Genomic DNA, 25,640 nt, shown 5'->3' on the forward strand with positions numbered 1-25,640 from the left:
GAGTGAATTAAACCTCTTTTCTTTATAAATTACCCAGTCTCAGGTATTTCTTCATAGCATGAGGGCAGACTAATACACTGGCTCATACAACTTCTTGCATTTCCTAGGCTAAGATTCACCAAATAATCTTCAAAAGTCATTCTACCTCCATCAGCAGGGTATTGGGGTTCCAGTTGTTCTGTATAACCATAGAAAGGTTTTCTAATAGATGTGAAATGGTTTTGGTTTGCATGCCTCTTTTACTGCATGCAAAATGGATTTTCTCAGTCATTCGTGTTTCTTCTTCTTTGGATGACTTATTTGTTATTTACCCATTGTTTTCTTTTTCCTTTTTTTTTTTTTTTTTTTTTTTCTGAGACAGTCTTGCTCTGTTGCCCAGGCTGGAGTGCAGTGGCACGATCTTGGCTCACTGCAACCTCTGCCTCCTGGGTTCAGGCAATTCTCCTGCCTCAGCACCCCCTAGTAGCTGAGATTACAGGTGCACGCCACCACCCCTGGCTAATTTTTGTATTTTTGGTAGAGATGGGGTTTCACCATGTTGGCCGCGCTGGTCTCGAATTCCTGACCTCAGGTGATCCACCCACCTTGGCCTCCCAAAGTGCTGGGATTACAGGTATGAACCACTGCGCCCGGCCCATTTTTTCTTTTTCATTGCAGAAGTTTTAAAAATATTGATATCGATCCTCAATCCATTATATGTAATTATAAATATATATGTGAATATAGAAATACATTTCTGCTAAATGATTTGAGAATGAGTTATAGATATAACACATCACTTATAAATATTTCATTATGAATCTCCTAAGAACAGCATTCTCCTATATAATCACAAATTTATCATGCTCAGGGAATTTAACACTTACAAAATACTGTTGTCTAATACATAGTTAATAATAATGTTTATAATTGTTTATATTTCCTAAATCCAGGACCCAGTCAAGGTTTATATAGTGCATTTAGCTCTCATGTCTCTATTCTCCTTTGGTGTAGAATAGTTCCTCCATGTTTTATGTTTTTTTCTTGTGATATTAGTATTTTCAATGAGTTGAACAGCTGCCTTGCAGAGTACTCCTCCCTCAATTTAGATTTGTCTGATAATTTTCTCATCAATAAATTTAGGACAAGCATTTCTGACAGGACTAGTACACGGGTGAGGCTGTTTTTTTTTTTCAGTACCTCATATTAGGTTTTATTTATTTTTTTTCAGACGGAGTCTTGCTCTGTCGCCCAGGCTGGAGTGCAATGGTGCGATCTCAGCTCACTGCAACCTCTGCCTCCTGGGTGGGTTCAAGCAATTCTCCTGAATCCCAAGTAGCTGGGACTACAGGTGACACCACCATGCCCGACTAATTTTTGCATTTTTAGTAGAAACGAGATTTCACCATATTGATCAGGCTGGTCTCGAACTCCTGACCTCAGGTGATCTGCCTGCCTTGGCTTCCCAAAGTGTTGGGATTACCGGCATGAGCCACCCACACCCAGCCTCAGTACTTCATGAGGTTTTAGATGTCCATTGCCTGTTGTTGGTTTCCATATAAATATTAGAATTAACTGCAAAGTCATACAAGAAACCTTGCCAAGATATTGATTGGAATTGATTTCTATCTGGAGATTACTTGCATCTCTTTATTAGATTTATTCCTAGGAGACGGACATGGTGGCCCACACCTGGAATCCCAGCTACTTACGAGGCTGAGGCAGGATTACTTGAACCCAGGAGGTTAAGGCTGGAGTAAGCTATGATCCATTACTGCATTCCAGCCTTGTAACAGAGGGAAAAAATAAACAAATATTTAAATCAATTTATTTCTAAGTACCTTATATTTTCTGTGACATATAAATCTTTTGTATTTAAAGATTTGTTTTGTTTTTATGGTAAATGGTACCTTTGTAAAAATTACACTTTCTAGCTATTTGTGGCTAGAGATTACTTATGATTTATATTATTTCCAGTAGTTCCTTTTCTATAAACTAAATTTTGTTTATATTATTCGAAACTTAAGACAGATAATGACATGCAGTGAAAAGTCCTCCTCTAACTCCTAACCCTGGCCATCTGATTCTTTCCAGAGGTAATCAGTGTAATCAGTTTCTTGCATACTCTCTCAGAAGTATTTTATATAGATACAAGTAAATCGTGTACTTATATTTTATATATGTTACCATTAAATAAATGGCAGGCCTAGTAACAGAAATAAAAGTCACATGGAAGGACTATTGTAGGAAGGACAGTTTGGTTTCATAATCAGATGTTTGTAATGATTATAATGTAATAACTTCATAAACACTCAGGAAAAAGCAAATTATTTAATGGAAAATTCCAAAATACATGAGAGCCATTTCCATTCAATATACTTTGTTACAACAATTCCATGTACTTAGAAAAAGGAAATCAGATTCTCTGTAGACTAGCTGGGCAACATAGTGAAGCCCTGTCTCTACAAAAAATCAGCTGGGCGTGGTGGCATGTGCCTGTAGTTTCACCCACCTGGGAGGCTGAGGTTGGGGGGTCACCTAAGCCTGAGAAGTCAAGGCTGCAGTGAGCCATGATCGTGCCACTGCACTCCGCCTAGGCGACAGAGCAAGACCCTGTCTCAAAAAACAAAACCCAGCAAGACCACAGTCTTTTAACTTGTGAAGCCCCTTTACTTTTCTTTCAGTGCATACAGCACATCGTCCTGGCTGACGTTGAGCCGCACCCGAAGGAGCAGATCATTCCTGCTGGGTTCCACAAGCAGAAGGCGACAGGAGCCCAGACGAGAACACACGGCCATGGTCTCTGACATGGTGGGGTATGGCAGCCCCTCCATTCTGCACAGTGCCACATGTTGACTATATATCTAGACACAAATAGCAAGGCAAAGGTTAAGAGGAAATACAATCCTGGGGCTTTTTCTGTTCCTTTCTTTCTTCATTTGGGAAAATCAGACACATGGCCCCCAGGATATCAAACACTCCAGAAGGCATCAGTTGGTGCCCCAGTGGTACACAAAATGCAGAGGCAGAATGGAATGCTAGCCTTGGAATCAGAAAACAGCAGGCCTGAATCCTGGTGCTACCATTTACCTAAATATGTAAACCTGGGCAAGTTACTGCACTCTTTTGAACTTCAATTTTATCTATAAAATACACTGTACATCCCTTGTGAGTTAATGGATATAAAATGACTAGTAACTCTCACTGGTGATACAAATAGTCTTGTTTCCAGGGGCTGAGAGTTCCATAATTGAGATTGTCAAAATTCAAGTCAAATTTTACTACAAGGCCACTTGCCTTATCAGGTACAGTGAGCAAATGCCAAGGCATGACCCTTGGAAAAGCACAAAGGCCTAGAGAGAAAATTGAATAAAGAAATAAAGGGAGGCAGCAGGAGAGCTGGAAACATAGATTCCTACCCTAACGTTCTCAACTGGGTCAGCTAAATCTGCAGCATTTCTGGTCACTTTCCATTCTAAGTATCTGAGTCCATCCCCGTCCCAGCCCCAAGACTGGGAGCTTGTCAGGAACAGAGATGTTAACCAAATCAGCTTGGGGTTCAAGGATCCATCACAGTTAATGGCACACTGCAGATGTTCAGGAAATGTTTACAAACTAAAATGAAAGTCACTCTCTGCAGAAGAGCTATCTCAGACTCTAGGAAGAGAACAGTAATGGGAAAAACATGACCAGTAGCTAAAATTTTAAACAAGAATTTACAACCAACCCAATAAATAAGTAGCTGAAAGGAAAATGTTTTCCTGATTTATTTTAGTTAAATAAAGATGTCTAAAACATACATACACAGACATACACACTCTCAGGTACACACTCATAAACACCTTTAACAATTCATCTTCCAAGGCAGCCAATTACCTAGAGATACCAGTCTTAAGTAAACTAACAAAGCACAAGCCCTACTGATTCCTCTCACTTGATCTAATTGAACTATACCCATGTAGGGATTGGACTGATCTGTGATTTGTTCTCAAATATGGCCTCATTCTGAAAGCCTTGACTCCACTACAACATAAGCTGTAATCGGGGAGTAACTGTCTTGTTCATCTCATTCTTTGAACAGTGTCTGGCACATAGGCCTTCAATCTAACATGCAGAAACCAGTCACTAAAGGTCTCTTCTCATGCAGCTCTATAAAATGTCACATTAAAATAGGTGCCGGTCTGGTATTCTTTCACATGCTCTAGGTGGCACAAAATAGAGACTGTCACACATTCATGGAAATTTCCACGTATTTTAAAAGCGCAAGTCCAAAATCTAGAAGGATTTGAAAAGAGATCACCTGTTGAAACGTGGCTTCCTCCAGTCCTGATCGACGGAACTCTGCGAGGATGGCTCTCAGGAAGCTCTGTTCCAGAACAGAGGAATTTCTTAAAGGAAACGAGGGGATGTGAGTTGTTAGTGGCTGTAACCTCAGCCCAGAGGAAAGCCAAAGAAAACTTTTCTGTGTCTTTAGAAAAAACTTGGGAAATAATTTCTCCTATATTATTTGGCAAGGTTCTCCCTGACCCCCAAACTCTCAAACTGATACAGAAAATGTCACTGTGGAAGTGAGGAAACATAGCAACTACATCTGGAAATATACTGGTCACTCATAAATACCCGTGCCCTCATTTCATGAGCTGAGCACATCAATCAGTGTGAGAGAAGCAGCTGCTTCTTTTTTTGTTCCTATCATAGCACTTTTACGCCCTAAACACCTATAATATAGCTCAATAAGTGGCAAATATTCTATTATCCTAGGGTTATATTTCTGTTTCCCTGACTAGATAATGCCCCTACGAAAAATAACTGTGTTATTAGTAAGTGCAAGTTGAATGAGTAAAAGCTTAGAAAGGGAAACATGTTTCTACAGCCTTCCAGGAAGGCTTAGGAAGTGGAGCATCTTACTTGATGGCCATGATGTATGATGATGAAAACATCTCATCCACAGCTTCCATTGAGTGGGCTATGGTGACCAGGCCAGGGGAGTCAGGCTTCTGCTGGGAGAACTCACAGATCTCTGTGGCACGCCTGCAGATGTCCAGGCACCGTCGTGCATCTCCAGAGAGTGCTGCTACCTACAAGAGGGAATATTTTATTCCTGAGGCCACCTTAGCCCAGAAGAACAAATAAATTCTGTATTCAACTAAAAAGAAAAGGTAGTGCTGGCAATGGACATAAGCGTAAAGTTAAGTACTTAGCCCTGGCAGGGAACCTTGAGGAAGAATAGAAATGAATTATTATATTGTGCATGGGACTCTAATCCTCTAGTCCAAACCTCTGTCTTGGTTTTACAGTTAACTCCACAGTGGACAACGCAGAAATTCTCAGCTTTACTATTCAGGAAATGAAGTCTAAAATCAGAGACGCTTGGTTCAAGATCATTATTGAAGCATCTGCAAACAGAGTTCTCACTCCTTGTATAGAAAGAGACGTGTGCCCCCAGAAGCAGCCAGCCAAAGATAAGAGGCTGAGGCGGAGCCTATCTGGAGATAAAGCCATAGCCAGGCACCCCTTACAGCACGTGGTGAATTTGGGGTCAGCTTGGTCAATGGCTAAGAGGACTAGAATCAAGAATGGAAGAAGGGGCTGGACGCGGTGGTTCACACCTGTAATCCGAGAACTTTGGGAAGCCGAGGCAGGCGGATCACCTGAGGTCAGGAATTTGAGACCAGCCTGGCCAACATGGCAAAACCCCATCTCTACTAAAAACACAAAAATTAGCCAGGGTCGGGGGCGCGGTGGGTCACACCTGTAATCCCAGCATTTTGGGAGGCCCAGGCAGGTGGATCGCTTGAGGTCAGAAGTTTAGGACCAGCCTGACCAACATGGTGAAACCTATCTCTACTAAAAATACAAAAATTAGCCGGGCATGGTGGCACGCGCCTGTAATCCCAGCTACTGGGGAGGCTGAGGCAGGAGAGTCACTTGAACCTGGGAGGTGGAGGTTGCAGTGAGCCAAGATCATGCCACTGCACTCCAGTCTGGGTGACAAAGCTAGAGTCCGTCTAAAAAAAAAAAAAAAAAAATCACTTTTCAAGTAACCCAGGACACAAACATGACTATCGGCTTATATTTTTCCCTTCCTCTAATCCCCAACATCGAACTGGTAAGGGTGTCCTGTAGACCTTCTGCTTTGTCAGTTCCCCTCCCCTCCCATCACCGCCTGTACAGCCTCTTGAAGAGGCATCCTGTGTGGTGAATAGCAGGGACTCAAGGGCCTCAGGACAAAGTGAAAGGGGGGGGGGGGTAAGGAAACACCTAAACCAGTCTGAGCCCGAGGGTATCAGTGACACTTGGTGACCCTATGCATCCCTTCGGGCTGCTGCTGGGACAAGGGAGACACAAAAAAAAGCTAAGGCCCAGCCAACATGGAACCTAACAGGACATCCTGCATGCACCTGAAACTTGACCTCCACTTCAGCCTCAGTACAGGGTGAGAGAGACCCATCATGCAGAAGGGATGGCAGGGAAAACGGCCTACTTGACCTTGGTGCTAGGTGGATGTGGGCACACAAAAAAAATGGGTTTTATTTATTTATTTATTTTTGAGACAGAGTTTCGCTCTTGATGCCCAGGTTGGAGTACAGTGGTGTGATCTCAGCTTACTGCAACCTCCACCTCCCGGGTTCAAGCGATTCTTCTGCCTCAGCCTCCCGAGTAGCTGAGATTACAGACATCTGCCACCACACCTGGCTAATTTTTTGTATTTTTAGTAGAAATGGGGTTTCACCCTCCCAAAGTGCTAGGATTACAGGTGTGACCCACTGCGCCCAGCCAACTTTTTGTTGGTTTCTTTGTCTGAGAGAGGGTCTTGCTCTGTCACCCAGGCTGGAGTGCAGTGGCATGATCGTGGCTCACTGCAGCCTCAACCTCCTGGGCTCAAGCAATCCTCCTACCTCAGCCTCCCAAGTAGCTGGGACTACAGGCACATGCCATCACATTGGGCTAATTTTTAAATTTTTTGTAGAGACGTGGTTTTAATATGTTGCCCAGGCTGGTCTCAAACTCCCGGGCTCAAGTAATCCTCTCACCCTGACCTCCCAAACTGCTGGGATTATAGGCATGAGCCACCCCACCCAGACACTTCCCTGAGTTTTTACAACCATAAGCCCTCGCTTGGATTTGGAGCCCAAATTTATGTTGTATTTCCTACAATTCTCAAGTGGAGAATTTTATTTTAAAAATGGTAACAGTTGGTAGTGCCCCTAGATAACAGAAGCAAAAAAAAAAAAAAAAAACAAATTCTAAATGAATTCAACTTCAACCCAGGCCCCAATTAACTCTCAAATAAAGGAGCATGCTGAATCCCATGCATATAGTAAAAATAAAATAAAAATCAAGACACAAAAATAAGAAAACCAAGCCACATATGCATGGGAACCAGCAGAATCAATGGTTATCAGAATCAGATCCCTGAAGACTTCAGATATCATAATTATAAGATATAGAATATAAAACAGATTCGCTTCGTTATATGTAAAGAAATAGAGAGGGTCCTTCCTTCCCTTCCCTCCCCCCTCCCTCCCTCCCTCCCTTCCTTCCCTTTTTCTTTCTTTCTCTCTCTCTTTCTTTCTTTCTTCCCTCTGTGGCCCAGGCTGGAGTAAACTCGGCTCGCTGCATACTCCCTGCGTCCGACTCCCGTGATTCTCCTGCCCTGGCCTGCGGGCTGCCTGGGATTGCCGCCGCGCGCCACCACCCCTCCCTGGTTTTTCTCCTTTGGCTGGAGGCGCGCTTTCGCCATGTCGGCCAGGCTGGTCTCCAACTCCTGACCTCCAGTGCTCCGAGGTGCTGGGACTGCAGACAGAGGCTCGCTCACTAGGTGCTCGGTGTTGCCCGGACTGGGGTGCGGTGGCGTGGTCTTGGCTCGCTGCAGCCTCCGCCTCCCAGCCGCCTGCCTTGGCCTCCCAGGGTGCTGGGATTGCAGCCTCTGCCTGGCCGCCGCCCCGTCTGGGAGGTGGGGAGCGTCTCTGCCTGGCCGCCCATCCTCTGGGTTATGAGGAGCTCCTCTGCCCGGCCGCCCCGTCTGGGAGGTGAGGAGAGCCTCTGCCCGGCCGCCACCCCGTCTAGGAAGTGAGGAACGTCTCTGCCTGGCCGCCCATGGTCTGGGATGTGAGGAGCGCCTCTGCCCGGCCGCCCATCGTCTGGGATGTGAAGAGCGACTCTGCCCGGCCGCCCCATCTGGGAAGTGAGGAGTCCCTCTGCACGGCCGCCCCGTCTGGGAAGTGAGGAGCGCCTCTGCCCGGCCGCCCCTTCTGGGATGTGAGGAGCGCCTCTGCCCGGCCGCCCCGTCTGGGAAGTGAGGAGCGCCTCTGCCCCGCCGCCCCGTCTGGGAAGTGAGGAGCGCCTCTGCCCAGCCGCCCCGTCTGGGATGTGAGGAGCGCCTCTGCCCAGCCGCCTCTTCTGGGATGTGAGGAGCGCCTCTGCCTGGCCACCCCTTCTGGGATGTGAGGAGCGCCTCTGCCGAGCCACCCATCGTCTGGGATGTGAGGAGCGCCTCTGCCCAGCCGCCCCGTCCAGGAAGTGAGGAGCGCCTCTGCCCAGCCGCCACCCCGTCTAGGAAGTGAGGAGGGTCTCTGTCTGGCTGCCCCGTCTGGGAAGTGAGGAGCACCTCTGCCTGGCCGCCCCGTCTGGGATGTGGGGAGCGCCTCTGCCCGGCCGCCCCGTCTGGGAGGTCTACCACAGAGGCCAGAAGCAATGTGGGGGCTGGATGTGGTGGCTCACGCCTGTAGTCCCAGTACTCTGGGAGGCTGAGGCGAGTTGATCACTTGAGGCTAGGAGCTCGAGACCAGCCTGGCCAACATGGCGAAACATATGAAAAATACAACTGTCAAACCAACCAACGAACCAAGCGACAACAAAACAGGTCTACCCTGGGGTCATACTCTAATTTTTTCTATTTTCCTCCCTTTCTGATCCTTTATCCCACTTTCTTTTTCTTCCTCTTCCTTCTCCTTCTTCTTTGTCAAATAGAGGATTGAGTTATTACCATTGATCCATAAAAGAAAAAAAAAAAAAAAAGAAATAGGGCTTTGAAACTATCAGCAAGAGATTTGAGGAAGAGCAGCATCCAAATCGGATGTCTTCTGAATCTTTGTTTAAAAAACCGGGCTGGGGCCGGGCGCAGTGGCTCACGCCTGTAATCCCAGCACTTTGGGAGGCTGCAGCGGGCAGATCATGAGGTCAGGAGATAGAGACCATCCTGGCTAACATGGTGAAACCCTGTCTCTACTAAAAATACAAAAAATTAGCTGGATGTGGTGGCACATGCCTGTAGTCCCAGCTACTCAGGAAGTGAGGAACGTCTCTGCCTGGCCGCCCATGGTCTGGGATGTGAGGAGCGCCTCTGCCCGGCGCAGGAGGCAGGAGGCAGGAGAATTGCTTGAACCCAGGAGGCAGAGGTTGCAGTAAGCCGAGATCATGCCACTGCACTCCAGCCTGGAGACAGAGTGAGACTCCGTCTCAAAACAAAAACAAAACAAAAAAAACACCAAAACTCTGGCCAGGTGCAGTGGCTCACACCTATAATCCTTTAATTTTGGGAGGCCAAGGCAGGCAGATCACTTGAGGTCAGGAGTTCAAGACCAGCCTGGACAACATGGTGAAACCCCGCCTCCACTAAAAATACAAAAATTAGCTGGGCATGGTGGCGGGTGCCTGCCTGTAGTCCCAGCTACTCACAAGGCTGAGGCAGGAGAATTGCTCGAACCTGGGAGGCAGAGGTTGCAGTGAGCCAAGATCGTGCTGCTCCACTCCAGCCTGGGTGACAGAGCAAGACTCTGTCTCAAAAAACAATGACAACAACAACAACCCACCCAAAACTCTAAAAGGAAGGGAAGCAACGGGAGGAGATTTAAAAATATAATTTTGCAAGTTAGTGCCAGGCGCGGTGGCTCACGCCTGTAATCCCAGCAATTTGGGAGGCCGAGGCAGGCAGATTACGAGGTCAAGAGCTTGAGACCATCCTGGCTAACACGGTGAAACCACGTATCTACTGAAAATGCAAAAAATTAGCTGGGCATGTTGGCGGGCACCTGTAGTCCCAGCTACTAGGGAGGCTGAGGCAGGAGAATCACTTGAACCTGGGAGGCCGAGTTTGCAGTGAGCTGAGATCACACCACTGCACTCCAGCCTGGGAGACAGAGCGAGACTCTGTCTCAAAAAAAAAAAAAAATTCCCTACTTTAGCAAAACAACCCCGCTTTACCTCTTTCCAGCACCACTAACTCCTGAGCATTTTGAGGATTTTTAATGTAACTTAGATTTGTTCTTGGATTCCCCAATACAGGTTTAGGATTTGGCTTTCTGCAGTCTGCTACACTAACTGCTACTCTTCCATGTCTTTCTAACTTGCAGAATTATAATTATTATTATTATTTTTTTGAGACAGAGTCTCGCTCTGTCGTCCAGGCTGGAGTGCAGTGGCACGATCTCGGCTCACTGCAACCTCAGCCTCCCAGGTTCAAGTGATTCTCCTGCCTCAGCCTCCCTAGTAGCTGGGACTACAGGCTCGTGCCACCACGCCCAGCTAATTTTTTGTATTTTTAGTAGAGACAGGGTTTCACCGTGTTAGCCAGGATGGTCTCGATCTCCTGACCTTGTGATCCACCTGCCTCAGCCTCCCAAAGTGCTGGGATTACAGGCGTGAGCCACCACGCCTGGCCAAAAGTAGGTACTATTTGGTTGCAGTTGAAAGTTAAAAAAAGTTGAGGACGTTAAGAAACTAAAGATGCCTTAGATCAGGAAACAACAAAGTGTGGCTCACCATCTGTTTTTATAAATAAAAGTTTTATTGGCTGTAATCCCAGCACTTTGGGAGGCTGAGGTGGGTGGATCAGGAGGTCAAGAGATTGAGACCAGCCTGGCCAACATGGTTAAGCCCTGTCTCTACTAAAAATACAAAAATTAGCTGGGTGTGGTGGTGCACACCTGTAGTCCCAGCTACTTGGGAGGCTGAGGCAGGAGAATGGCTTGAACACAGGAGGCGGAGGTTGCGGTGAGCCGAAATTGCACCATTGCACTCCAGCCTGGAGACAGAGTAAGACTCCATCTCAAAAAAAACAAAAACAAAAATAAACAAAAACAAAAACACAAACAAAAAAACAAGAAAAAACAAAAACAAACAACAAAAACAAACAAAAAACAAAAAAACACAAACAAAAAAAACAACAACAAAGGAAATTTATTCTCAAGCGAAGTTTAGCAAAAAGTCTCTGGTCCTAGGAATGCTAGGCATTATTGTAGAAGAGGTGTCCCTTACCAAAAATAGATGCTTACTATATGCATGCCAAACTGGAAGACCTCTTCTGTACCTGGCATCAGCCCCTCATTCCCAGAACACTGCCCTCCAGACAGGACAGGGGAAGCATACTGAGAAATCTGACTATCCCCATGGGAAAGATGGAAAGACAGTGATATTGGCCCACTCAGATCATCCCACAGCAAAGCTCATAGTGAATAAGCCCCACTCACATGATCAGAGCCAGCTGTTTAATCTCCACACTTACACCTGAGAGGACAACCAAGACAACTGCAGAAAGTCTCTAACAATGCAAGATAGAGACCAAAATCAACTGACAGAAGCATCTTGGAGGAAAACGGGAGAGGACAATCTCAAATAAATAGGATGGCATTGGCTGAGTGCAGTGGCTTGCTCCTGTAATCCCAGCACTTTGGGAGGCCAAGGTGGGTGGATCACCTGAGGTCAGGAGTTCAAGACCAGCCTGGCCAACATGGCGAAACCCCATCTCTACTAAAATACAAAAATTAGCCGGGCATGGTGGTACACACCTGTAATCCCAGCTACTCGGGAGGCTGAGGTAGGAGAATCACTTGAACCTAGAAGGCGGAGGTTGCAGTGAGCTGAGATCACGCCACTGCACTCCAGCCTGGGTGTCAGAGTGAGACGCTGTTTCAAAAAAAAAAAAAAAAAAAAAGGATGGCATAAAAAAAGGATCGTTCGGAAAAAGAAAAAGCCTCTTAGATAGTCTAGATAGACAGCATAACAGCAAAAGTGAAAAACTCTACCCATAAAATGCCTAGATGATAACTTTGAGGATCTCTCTCCTGGAAAGCAAAGCCTGGAGACAGGCACACAGCTGGCTCACCTCTCACCCCAGTCCCTAACATAGTAGCTAGTTCCAAGCAGGAGTCACAGTCATGTGCTGCTGCTACAGCCATTCAGGGTGAAGGGTGTGTTGGCAAGAGGAAACTAGAAATAAGTTTATAATTCTTTTACGTGCTGAAATACTTGTGGATGTACGGTTTTTCTTTCTTTCAGCTTGAGGCAGACATTTAACCCACTTTGTTCCTCAGTAGCCGGGGAGACTAGTCTGTGGTGAACTCTCAGGGAGCATTCTCCTATTAGACTTGGAGGGGAGGGGCATCTAATACCTCATATCTAGCCTGGAGAGTGTGCCTTGCTGGGCATGTAATAGACGTGATCTTGTTATATTTTCACAATGACCCTATGAGGTAAGTGCTCCCATTCTTCTTCAGAGAAGAAAACTGAGGCTTAGGAAATTTTTAAGTAACTTGCCTATAACCTTCTGCATGCCTACTAAGCATTACGGCCAGAATTCAAACCAGGTTTGTCTACCTGACTACTATCCCTTTCATCATGCCAAACTGCTTGCTCCCTGAATCAATTCCCATTAGTTCGCATATAAACCCACAATACTTAGGGCCCTCTAATCAATCATAAAATAACAAGGCTAAGGAATTTCTCAGAATCTTGTCTCTCTTTTTTGATATTTTTACAGGACTTTCTAAATTTCTTTTCATCCTCAGAGTACCAGCATAGGGCCTCATACCCAGCAGGTACTCAGCAAAGATGTGCTGACTGATTTATAGGTGTAGCTGGTGACTTACCTTCCTGGCTACCAGCTGGATGGCATCATCCTCAAAGGCCTTTAGATGCTTGAGCCGGGACCTTAGGATCTGCTGCAGCTGGCTATATGTATAGGGCTGGAAGGACATCCTGGTAAGACCCTGGGGAGCGAAAACAACAGAGGAATAAGTTCGTTGATTGCCCAATGATTATCCAGGTGGAAAGTCACCCTTGGGCCCCCAAACCCGATTCCCAGGTCCCATAAAACAAATTACACATTTCATACCTAGACTACCACTGCCTTTACTGACAATGACCAGTGGTGTCCTGTAGGGCAGTAGTTCTTGAACTATTTTCTCATTTAATTTATGTACCTTTGATTCTTTTTTTTTTTTTTTCTTTGAGACGGAGTCTCACTCTGCTGCCCAGGCTGGAGTGCAGTGGCATAATCTCGGCTCACTGCAAGCTCCGCCTCCTGGGTTCACGCCATTCTCCTGCCTCAGCCTCCCAAGGAGCTGGGACTACCAGGACCCACCACCACGCCCAGCTAATTTTTTTGTATTTTTAGTAGAGACAGGGTTTCACCGTGTTAGCCAGGATGGTCTCGATCTCCTGACCTCGTGATCCACCCGCCTTGGCCTCCCAAAGTGCTGGGATTACAGGCGTGAGCAACCACGCATGGCCTAAACCGGGATTATAGGCATGAGCCACCACGCCCAGCCTAAGGACCTTTGATTCTATCAGAATCATTTGGAAGTAGATAAAAGCTGAGATGCTTTAATTGGTGAGTGACAGGATCTTCAGATCTATGCTATACATTGTCACTGCACTTGGCTTCACTTACCAGGCTCTTCATGATTTCTCGCTGTGCTTCCTGCTGAACTGCAAGGCCCGTGAGGGCAGACACTGCATCTGCCTGGTTTATTGCACTATTCCAAGCACCTAACGCTGCCTGGCAGGTTATAAGTGCTAAAACTTTTTTTTTTCTTTTTTTTTTGAGACAGTTTCGCTCTTGTTGCCCAGGCTGGAGAGTGCAGTGGCGCGATCTCAGCTCACCGCAACCTCCGCCTCCTGGGTTCAAGCGATTCTCCTGCCTCAGCCTCCCGAGTAGCTGGGATTACAGGCATGTGTCACCACACCTGGCTAATTTTTGTATGTTTAGTAGAGATGGGGTTTCTCCATGTTGGTCAGGCTGGTCTTGAACTCCTGACCTCAGGTGATCTGCCTGCCTTGGCCTCCCAAAGTGCTGAGATTACAGGCATGAGCCACTGTGCCCAGCCTAAAACATTTTTTTTAAATAATTAAACCTCCATGGCTTGGTGCAGTTTAAAAGTCCACGAGTAGCAGAACACCAAGATATGATGTTTGCAGAAAATCATGCAATGGTTATATATTCCAACATAGAAACTATAAGCATTGCAGAAATCACATTTCTTAATGTCCCCATTTATTTTAGTATTCATTTTTGCAGAACTTTTTTTTGGGGGGATGGAGTCTCGCTCTGTTGCCAGGCTGGAGTGCAGTGGCACGATCTCAACTCAATGCAACTCTGCCTCTGGAGTTCAAGCAATTCTCCTGCCTCAGCTTCCTGAGTAAGTAAAAATTAGCCTGGCTAATTTTTGCATTTTTAGTAGAGACGGGGTTTCACTGTGTTGGCCAGGCTGGTCTTGAATTCCTGACCTCAAGTTATCTGCCTGCCTTGGCATCCCAAAGTGCTGGGTTTACAGGCGTGAGCCACCACACCTGGACCATTTTTGCAGAACTTCTTGGCCAAGCTTACAGATCTACAAGAACAGCATGGGAACTGCCCTAGAACCTACCAGTCGGCTGGACACCCGGTTCATCATGATTCGCTCTGGCAGGTCCATTGTGTTGGCAATTGTCAGGACCACAAGCCGGGCCTCCTTATGAGTGGGCCAGTCAAAGAGATTGTACATTATGTCTTGTTTGTGAGTCCACAGAAGGTCGAGCTGCCAGGGAAAAGGAGAGAGGTGCAGAGTCAATCACAGAGACTGAGCTGGGGCTTCAAAATGAAGACCTATAACCACTGCTTTAGCTGCATATTTCCCAAGTCATAGCACCAAAGCAGTCCATTGACACATGCCTCTCAGCACCAGAAAATGGGCTCATATGAATGGGGAAGGGAGCCAGGACTTTCTTCCCTCCCACCCAGCACTTGCTCCTGAAATGTAAGTACAGCCCCGTTTCTTCTCCTGTCCTCCCATGGGCACCTCACCTCATCCACAAGCAGGACGGTGGTTTCCTGAGGAGACCCTCGGGTGCAGAATCGCTTTGCCAGCAGTTCTGCCGCATGGTTAGCTGTTGCTTTTTGGCCTGTTAGCTTCTGCATTAGGAGAAACACAGTTGTGAGGAACTGTAAGGATCTTACTCCCTTGGGCTTAAAGTTAAATCTGCAAATGGAGGGAGGCATTTAGCCTGAGGACTTCGGTATCCTATATTCTGCCTCCCAATCTAGTCTTAACCCTAACTTGGAAGGACAAGAGAACGCACCAAAAGAGAAGATAAAGAAAGTATATGAGTTTGAAATGCAAATGAGTCACAGGCTGGGCCAGAAGCCCCCTTAAAATCACTATTACATAATTCTATAACTGGATGTTACCTGCTCCAGAATAACAGCCCATGGACAAAAGAGCAAGGCTCAACCTCTGGCCTGCCACGGACTCCTTTTCCATGTTGCCACACTGCTACCTGTGAGCTCACAGATTTCACCATGTGGGTAAGTACTGGCTTCCTGGCTTGTAATCATTATCCAGCTCCTAGACTTTGAAGTCCCTTAGGGTAAGAATTCTGTCTTCCTTGCCCTTGCTACCTCTACAGAAAGGACAATGCCTGGTATATCATGAATATGCAATACACGCAAAATTAAGTAACTCTTTCCTTTTTCATGTGTCACGAAGAAACGGTATTTTCCAAAAAGCCTAAACAGCTCTGCTTACCTGCAAGATTTGCACATAGACTTGGTGGGGCTCCGTCAGCTTCATGCCATTGACCTCAATGTATTGAAAGGAAGGAACATCATTGGCTTGGGCTGCCTGCTGCAGGCAGCGTATCACCTCATGCACAGTAGCAGTCTTCCCTGTCCCAGGGACACCGGAGATGTACATGCACCTAGAGCAAGAAGGGAAAACCCGTGGGGTAGGTCTCAGCCAGCTACTACACGCTATAATCAGTTAGGAGTGTGGGAATGTATACTGAGGGAAGGACCGAGACCCTTGAAATGTGGAGGTGGGGGCAGTAGGGACCATCCTTGGAAGCTGGTCAGAGTAGGACCTGCTTATATAGAATCATTCATTCCACAAGTAATGCTATATACAAACTGCCTACTCAATGAAGGCCAGTTTCATTCTTTCTGAAAGGCAAAATTTCTGTTCCTATAGGATTACTTTGGCAACAAATGTTTCAGAAGCTTTAGGCTTCAGCAATGATTTGGTCTAGTCTGCTGATACTGGAGAAAGCCTCTGTGGCTGAACTGTAACACCCAAGGCATTCTACTAGCAGGGGCCTTATTCCCCAAACTACCCTGCCTGCCTCACATGACTCACCCTCCGGTATGGTCAAGGAGTTTGCTTTCCACAAAGTTGTAGATGTCTTGGAATTCCTGTTCCCGACAGGGAAGAGACTCAGGTACAGTAGAAACGTGCAGCCTACCATTGGTGGTAAATGAGAGAAAAGGAAGACTTTAGGAACATTCTCCAACCATGTACTCATTAATCAATGGAAAATGATTATGGTTTCTTGTCTATGTTTCTACCTGAAAACTCAATTTCAAATGCCAGAGAACCCCTTCATTCTCGAATCCCTCCATTTGGCCTCATAATCCTTGGCCTCCGTTTCTCCACCCAAATCACATGGGTGGACCTCATCCCACAGGAGATTCAGATTTTGCTTCATTTCTGACAGGATCCAGACTTATATGAAAGTCTCCATATGGTTCTAAAGGGCATCATAATATAAGAGGCACTGTCCTGACTAATCATCTTCCATCCCTGCGGAAATGATGGCAGCAGACGGGAAGGTCAGTCCTCCCAGGGCCTGTCCACATTGGCTAACCCAGATGCTACCTGAGAGGTTTCTTTTTTCTAAACACACACTCACTTTACCTAGATAGGTAAAAGTATAGACACATAGTGTATCTATCTTTATTAGGTAGACCAGTGACTGCTAATTTCATGTGAATGAAAGCAGAGGCCCCATGGTTCCTGCCTCTCTGAAGGGGAATCAAGAGCAGCAGTACCTCAGTCGGGCTTTCTCCAGCACACTGGCTGGCTCCTGGGCAGCCAGGCTTCGACTACGGATCTGAGGAGTGGCACAACGTGGCGTTCTAGGCTTGAGCTGTATTCAAAACAGAGAACATATTTCACAAGAGAAAAGCAAAACACCATCCAGGACACACCAGCAAATGTGATTTGTGCTGATCTGATAAAAGGAAGAGAGGTGGTGAATTCCTCTTAGTTCCTTTCTGGATTTAAAGGACCATGACTCTCCCCCTCTCACCTCACATTGCATAAACTTTGTTCATCGTCCAAACATGGTTTCTTTTTTCTAATGTATGTATAGTATCAGGATTTATAACAATGTCAGTCTGAGGAAAGAATTAAGTTTGGATGAAATACTATTTAAAATATTATCTTGAAAAACAAGAAATGTTTAAGAAACCCTAACTACTCTGCCCAAATACAGAAGAGAAGAGGAGGCATAAACTAGATTTGATTCATTAGATCTTTCCCTGGGCTTATTTGAAGATGTAGTCAAGCATCAGCCCAGGACTTCCATGGCCCACGGTATGGGACTTGGAGAAACCTTGGCAGATTTTTCCACTCCAAACCCCCAGGTCACTGCTTAGTGTAGTCTAACAGCCCTCTATCTTCTTCCTTGCTCATGGCTAGAGCAAGCCTGCTGCTGCTTCCCTCATCTTCATGGCGTTTCCACAAAGCATTCCTTTCTATGGGGCATTTCACTCTACCCATCCTCTGTTTTCAGCCTGGCTAGAGAGAGAACAATCTCTCCACTTCCTCCTGAGGCAGAAAGCACTTAAACTCTGTTTAAAAGGCTTTACAGGCTGGTGCGGTGACTTACGCCTGTAATCCCAGCACTTTGAAAGGCCAAGGCAGGAGGACTGCTTAAACTCAGGAGTTCGAGGCCAGCCTGGGCAACACAGAGGTGAAAGCCCCCTCTAAATTAGTTAGGCATGATGGCACACTCCTGTAGTCCCAGCTACTCAGGAGGCTGAGGTGGAAGGATTGCTTCAGCCCAGGAGGTTGAGGCTGCAGTGAGCTGAGATTGCACCACTGCACTCCAGCCTGGGCAAGAGACAGAGCAAGACCGTGTCTCAAAAAAAAAAAAAAAAAAAAAAAGCTTTACATTTATTAATTTTGGAGAAAACAGAAAAGAGTTGACAAGGCCTTGCTGAGAAGGTATCAAGAAACCTGATGGGCTTTTGCCCTTTTTTATTATGCTGAAGGTACCCTACACCCTATATCCCTACTCTTGGGTGGGGGCCAGGAGACCCAATCAAACCAGAGGCCTGTTAGGAACCAGGACACAGCAGGAGGTGAGTGGTGGGCAGGTGAGTATTACCACCTGAGTTCTGCCTTCTGCCAGAGCAGCAGAGGCATTAGATTCTCATAGGAGTGCAAATCCTATTGCGAACTGCATGTGCAAGGGATCTAGGTTGCACACTCCTTATGAGAATCCAATGCCTGGTGATCTGGGGTAGAACAATTTCATCCTGAAACCATCCCCCGAGCCCCTGCCATCCACAGAAAATTTGTCTTCCATGAAGGGGGTCCCTGGTGCCAAAAGGGCTGGGGACTACTGATCTACTGGATTCCTTTCCCTAGAGACTTTTTTCTTGAGATAGAGTCTCACTCTGCCACCCAGGCTAGAGTGCTATGGTGTGATCTCAGCTCACTGAAACCTCCGCCTCCCAGGTTCAAGTGATGCTCCCACCTCAGCCTCCAGAGTAGCTGGGATTACAGGCACCTGCAACCATGCCCGGCTAATTTTTATATTTTAAGCAGAGACAGGGTTTCACCACTGTTGGCAGGCTGGTCTTGAATTCCTGACCTCAACTGATCCACCCACCTCGGCCTCCAAAGTGCTGGGATTACAGGCATGAGCCACCGTGCCCAGCCGAGATTTTTCTTTGATTTCAACCCAAGCCAAATCACATCTTCACATGGAAAAATGGACATCAGCTTTAGAAAGTCTTCTAATTAAGATTTCTCAATTGTGTTCCAAAGAATAAGATGCTCTGTCAGTTTAACTTTAATTCAAACATTTCTCAAGCACATTCGAACACGAGAAGATCCTGATCTGAATACCTTTTTGGTGTTCTGCTAAAGTTCCACAGGAAGCAGAAAAGATGTCCACTGATCTCCTCCTTCCATCTTGCTGTGACACGATTTGTTACCAATATGTAAGTAGCACTCCCGGTTTCTCAGGTGTATCAAGTGGGACAACAAAACTAACACCACCGCTCGGTGGCTGTACATGCGATACCCACTCTGCCAGTGCTCCGTGGGAAATGCAAAGAGGAGTGGGTCTTGTACTTCCCTCAGGAAGTTCAGCTCTTGGCCATCTGATTCTGTACCGTAAAAGGGACTTACCTCAAAAATCACTCTCTACTAGATTCATTTTCAGTCCTAGTGTTCACTTAGGTCCCTTTCTCCATGAATATTCCACAGAGAATAGAACTGAATATAACAGACCTGTCCTCAGATTCCAGCTGTTACTAATCTGTGACCTCAGCATTTGTAACTTTTAAACTAAGAGAGGGATGCTTCAATGGGAAGTAAACCTAGAAGAACCTTACACTTTTCTTTGGCACCTTCGTGGGGGTATGTAAGGATGACTTCAAGGAAGATTGCAGGTTCCTGGACACAGTTCTGGGTGTTCTCCTTGGACAGGGTGGTGTGGAAGCCTCTTCTTCATCACTGCTAGAGTCTGAAATCTCTGCTGCTGGCAGAATCTCTTTCTCTTCTTGGTCACTTTTACTATTACCTAGAAACCTGAATGGTAGGGACACATTTTTTGATACTCAGTGTTCAAGTCTAAATAGGAAGAACTCTGTAAGATTAGTGTGTATTACAAGTATTGCAGGGTCCCTCCTGTGACCAGGCAACATGGGTGCTTGCTACCGAGACATATCTGTTAGGAGCGTTATTTATATTATCTCATTAAACCCCTCAACGACTTTATGACATGTATATTATTATATTTTGTAGATGAGGAATTTCAGGCTTAGAAAGGTAATTTTGCCTTCCCAAGGTTACACAGATGGTAAATGACAAAGCCCAGGTTCAAATCCAGATCTGTCAGAATCCAAGTTCATGCTCTTAGGCACCCCATCCCACCACCAGTCTTGCTGGACATGATGATTAGGGATGGGAGCCACCTAAGCCCAGGAAGTATTTCTTGCCCCTTCAAACTAAGACAATTATTTGAAACTTAACATAATTCCAGACATGCTAGGTAAAAGGTCAATTTCAATGGATTGGCAAATAAACAGCATAAGAGGCTTTAAGTGATAAGATTATAGATATCAGAGATGGCAGCAATGTTTCTCTGCCTGCCAAGGAGTAGTCTTACCGAAGCTGCTGCCTAATCCGGTTCATAGTCAAGACAGAACTCTTCCTGCGGATACGATGGGGAGTAGAGGTGGCTTCATTCTGAGCTTCTACTTCTTTTGCATCCCTACGAGAAATCACAGCGAGGTCAGGGGAAGCAGTTTTGGATACCAGAGTGTACAACAGGCACCAGAAGATAGTCAAGTGGCCCGACTGGCTCCCAGTCTTTTTATACATACTTTGAAAAGAGCAAAACTGGCCAGGCGCGGTGGCTCACGCCTGTAATCCCAGCACTTTGGGAGGCCGAGGCAGGTGGATCATGAGGTCAGGAGATCGAGACCATCCTGGCTGACATGGTGAAACCCTGTCTCTACTAAAAATACAAAAAATTAGCTGGGCGTGGTGGCGGGCGCCTGTAGTCCCAGCTACTCAGGAGGCTGAGGCAGGAGAATGGCGTGAACCCGGGAGGAAAAGCTTGCAGTGAGCTGAGATTGTGCCATTGCACTCCAGCCTGGGCGACAGAGTGAGACTCTGTCTCAAAAAAAAAAAAAAAAAAAAGAAAAGAAAAGAGCAAAACTTTCTTTTTGCTAAAAAGTTGGCAAAAAATTATAACTAAAAAGTTATAATTGAAGCTTGACTCAAACCCAGAGTTCAAAGTCTGCCTTAAGCTTATTTAAATTAGACTCACCACCTCCCCAACTAGAGACCAAAATATACTACTCCCAGGGAGAGGTGCTTGTCCTTTTTTGTTTCTGATGCATGCATGAATTTATTATCCACACAGGCTCAAGGTTAGCAGAAATGCAGCTATATATTCAATATAAAGCATTTATTGAGCAACCTATTATGGAACAGGTGCTGAAGTTTCTAGGTAGCAAATACTACAAATTGTAACTTCTGGCTTGTTGCATTTTTATTTGTACAGCAAAGTTTGTTCTAAATGTCTTATCTTTTTGTACAGTTTGTATTTGAGAATAGTCTCCAGTTAAAAAATGAGTCCTAGCCAGAGCAATCAGAAAAGAGAAAGAAATAAAGGGCATCCGAATTAAAAAAGAGCATGTCAAACTGTTAATGTGCACCAATGATATGATCATATACCTAGAAAACTCTGAAGACTCATCCAAAAAGGTCCTAGATCTGATACATTGCTGAAAGAAATCATAGATGACACAAACAAATGGAAACACATCCCATGCTCATGGATGGGTAGAATCAATATTGTGTAAATGACCACACTGCAAAAGCAATCTACAGATTCAACATATTCAGTGCAATTCCCATCAAAATACTATCATCATTCTTCACAGAACTAGAAAAAACAATACTAAAATCCATATGGACCAAAAAAGAAAGCCCACATAGACAAAGCAACACTAAGCAAAAAGAAAAATCTGGAGGCATCACATTACCTAACTTCAAACTATAACTTCAAGGATATAGTTACCAAAACAGCATGGTACTGGTATAAAAATAGGCACGTAGACCAATGGAACAGAACAGAGAACCCAGAAATAAAGCCAAATACTTACAGCCGACTGATCTTCAACAAAGCAAACAAAAACATAAAGTGGGAAAAGGACACCCTATTCAACAAATGGTGCTGGAATAATTGGCAAGCCACACGTAGAAGAATGAAACTGGGGCCGGCCATGGTGGCTCATGCCTGTAATCCCAGCACTTTGGGAGGCCGACATGGGTGGACCACCTGAGGTCTGGAGTTTGAGATCAGCCTGGCCAACACGGTGAAACCCTGTCTCTACTAAAAATACAAAAATGGGAGGCCGAGGTGGGTGGATCACCTGAGGTCAGGAGTTTGAGATCAGCCTGGCCAACACAGTGAAACCCTGTCTCTACTAAAAATACAAAAAATTAGCTGGGCATGGTGGCAGGTGCCCGTAATGCCAGCTACTCGGGAGGCTGAGGCAGGAGAATCGCTTGAACTCAGGAGGCGGAGGTTGCAGTGATCCGAGATCGTGCCACTGCACTCCAGCCTGGACGAGAGCAAAACTCTGTCTCCAAAAAAAGAAAAAAAAAAAAAAAAGAAGAAGAAAGAAACTGGATCCTCATCTCTCATCTTAGACAAAAATCAACTAAAGATGGATCAGAGACTTAAATCTAAAACCTGAAACCATAAAAAATCTAGAAGATAACAGGCAGGCGGGGTGGCTCACGCCTGTAATCCCAGTACTTTGGGAGGCTGAGGCAGGTGGATCACAAGGTCAGGAGTTCGAAACCAGCCTGGCCAATATGGTGAAACCCTGTCTCTACTAAAAATACAAAAATTAGCCAGGCATAGTGGCTGGCGCTGGTAATCCCAGCTACTCGGGAGGCTGAGGCAGAAGAACTGCTTGAACCCGCGAGGCAGAGGTTGCAGTGAGCTGAGATCATGCCACTGCACTCCAGCCCGGGCATCAGACAGAGTGAGACTCCATCTCAAAAAAAAAAAAAAAAAAAATCTAGATGATAACATTGGAAAAAGTCTTCTAGACATTGTTAGGCAAAGAATTCATGACTTAGAACCCAAAAGCAAATGCAACAAAAACAACAATAAATAAATGGGACCCAATGATACTAAAAAGCTTCTGCACAGCAAAAGAAATAATTAGCAGACTATAAACAGACAACCCACAGAGTGGGAGAAAATATTTGCAAACTATGCATCCAGCAAAGGACTAATATCCAGAATCTACAAGGAACTCAAACAAATCAGCAAGAAAAAAACAAATAATCTGATCAAAAACTGGGCAAAGAGCGGGGTGCAGTGGCTCACGCCTGTAATCCCAGCACTCTGGGAGGCTGAGATGGGTGGATCACTTGAGATCAGGAGTTCGAGACTAGCCTAGCCAACATGGCAAAATCCCGCCTCTACTAAAATACAAAAATTAGTCGGGCGTGGTGGTGAGTGCCTATAGTCCCAGCTACTCAGGGAGGTTGAGGCAGGAGAACTGCTTGAACCCAGGAGGCAGAGGTTGTAGTGAGCCAAGATCGCACCACTGCACTCTAGCCTGGGCAACAGAGCAAGACTCCCGCTCAAAAAAAAACAAAAGGTAAAAAAAAGTAGGCAAAGGACATGAATAGACAATTCACAAAAGAAGATATAGAAACAGCCAGCAAACATATGAAAAAATATTCAACAGCACTAATTATCAGGGAAATGCAAATTAAAACCACAATGAAATACCACCTTATTCCTGTTAGAATGGCCACGATTTAAAAAATCAAAAAATAATAGATGTTGGTGTGGATGTGGTGAAAAGGGAACACTTCTTTTTTTTTTTTTTTTGAGACGGAGTCTCGCTCTGTTGCCCAGGCTGGAGTGCAGTGGTGCAATCTCCACTCACTGCAAACTCCGCCTCCCGGGTTCGCCACATTCTCCTGCCTCAGCCTCCCAAGTAGCTGGGACCACAGGCGCCCACCACCACACCCGGCTAATTTTTTGTGTTTTAGTAGAGACAGGGTTTCACCGTGTTAGCCAGGATGGTCTCGATCTCCTGACCTCGTGATCTGCCCGCCTTGGCCTCCCAAAGTGGTAGGATTACAGGCGTGAGCCACCGCGCCCGGCCAGAAAAGGGAACACTTCTACACTGCTGGTGGGAATGTAAACTTGTACAACCACTATAGAAAACAGTGTGGAGACTCCTTAAATAACTAAAAGTAGATCCACCATTTGATTCAGCAATCCCACTCCTGGGTATCTACCCAAAGGAAGTCATTATATTAAAAAAAAGACACATGCATACACATGTTTATAGCAGCACAATTTGCAATTGCAAAAATATGGAACCAGCCTAAATACCCATCAACCAATGAGTGGATAAAGAAAATGTGGTATATATCTACCATGGAATACTAATCAGCCATAAAACAATGAAATAATGGCACTTCCAGCAACTTGGATGGAGATGAGACCATTATTCTAAGTGAAGTGACTTGGGAATGGAAAACCAAATATCATATGTTCTCACTTATAAGTGGGAGCTAAGCTATGAGGATGCAAAGGCATAAGAAAGATATAAGGGACTTTGGGGACTCAGGGGGAAGGGTGGAAGGAGGGTGAGGGATAAAAGACTACATATAGGGTACAATGTATACTGGTCAGGTGACAGGTGCACCAAAACCTCAGAAATCACCACTTAAGAGCTTATCCATGTAACCAAAGACCACCTGTTCCCCAAAAACTATTGAAATAAAATTAAACAACAATGAAAAACTGCTTTAAAAAATGACTGTTAAAGTGTGGCAAAAAGCCACAGGAACTAATGAAATCCCAAACTGGATAGCAATGCAGGTTTGGGAAGTTATCTTCTATAGCAATAATCCCCAAGTAACAGCTCAGTATACTGGAATCATCTGAAGAGCATTTCCAAATACAGATTCCTAGGACCAGTGCTTGGAGTCTGACTCACCAGGTGTGGGAAGAGGCCTAGAAATCTGTATTTTAAGAAAGCTCCCCAATACTTCCGTGACATAGGTTTTTCAACTACTGTTCTAACTTTTTTGACTATGACCCACACACTTCACATGATGTGAAGGATTTCAGTTTGCTTTGTGGGTAATGTCCCTGGTCACCTCTTTTTGATGTTTTCTGGTTTCAGAATCACAGATGGCACCACTGAAGATCTCTGTCCCCCACTGATAGGGGTAAGTGTTCTCTCCTCTCTAATGTCTATGGTTTTCGAAGCTGGAATTCGGGTTCTCAGGATTACGCAACGTTCAGGTGAAGCCTTCTTGTCATCCTCAGTATAAGAGAGTTCAGTCTCTCTGGTTTTCTCTGGGGCTTTCAGAGCTGGAGACAAGGTTTGAAGTTTATCAGGCTGAGATCTCTTAGAAGGTGAGGTGATCTCCGAGAAGGCCACTTTCCGTTTTATTCTTCCTGGAGAATCCAAGGAGGCACATGAAGTCTGCTGGGACATCTGAGGGTTACCTAAACCCAAGAGAAATCACCACAATGTGTAAATTTTTTACCTAACAATGTACAAACGTGCAATCTCATCACAGCCAAATTCAGCCACTGAGTTATACGTAAAACAGGAATTATCTTATATTTTTAATCATTCCAGGCTTTCTTTCTCCAGCCCAGGTAGCTCTAATAATTTTTCATCTCTCACCTAAATTTTAGGAGTGATTTTCCTAGTTAGAACCATAAGTCAACTTTTAAGTCAGCTTTTGCAGATAAAGGGGGTAAGTGTTCTCTCATCTCTAACAGGTTTCCCTGAAATAACCTATCAGAACAGTGGGTCTCAA

The 25,640-nt window shown here is 45.4% G+C and overlaps 1 protein-coding gene across 2 annotated transcripts in view; it reads right to left on the bottom strand.

Annotated features, from left to right (window-relative positions):
* Window positions 1–2,322: 2,322 nt before the first annotated feature.
* The window catches only part of ORC1 (origin recognition complex subunit 1), a 33,619-nt gene continuing 10,301 nt past the window's right edge, over window positions 2,323–25,640 (bottom strand). For both annotated transcript variants that reach the window (XM_032137027.2, XM_032137026.2), the window contains exons 6-17: window positions 24,966–25,320; window positions 20,419–20,523; window positions 19,643–19,838; window positions 17,063–17,160; window positions 16,371–16,472; window positions 15,765–15,936; window positions 15,044–15,151; window positions 14,628–14,777; window positions 12,849–12,968; window positions 4,888–5,057; window positions 4,280–4,367; window positions 2,323–2,843 (exon numbers count right to left, since the gene is read on the bottom strand). In XM_032137027.2, coding sequence (XP_031992918.1) covers window positions 2,649–2,843; window positions 4,280–4,367; window positions 4,888–5,057; window positions 12,849–12,968; window positions 14,628–14,777; window positions 15,044–15,151; window positions 15,765–15,936; window positions 16,371–16,472; window positions 17,063–17,160; window positions 19,643–19,838; window positions 20,419–20,523; window positions 24,966–25,320 — 1,859 coding nt within the window. In that variant the 3' untranslated portion in view covers window positions 2,323–2,648. The remainder of the gene's footprint in view (window positions 2,844–4,279; window positions 4,368–4,887; window positions 5,058–12,848; window positions 12,969–14,627; window positions 14,778–15,043; window positions 15,152–15,764; window positions 15,937–16,370; window positions 16,473–17,062; window positions 17,161–19,642; window positions 19,839–20,418; window positions 20,524–24,965; window positions 25,321–25,640) is intronic.

The sequence above is a fragment of the Hylobates moloch genome, unplaced genomic scaffold (genome assembly GCF_009828535.3).
Source record: "Hylobates moloch isolate HMO894 unplaced genomic scaffold, HMol_V3 SCAFFOLD_18, whole genome shotgun sequence".
Lineage (NCBI taxonomy): Eukaryota > Metazoa > Chordata > Mammalia > Primates > Hylobatidae > Hylobates > Hylobates moloch.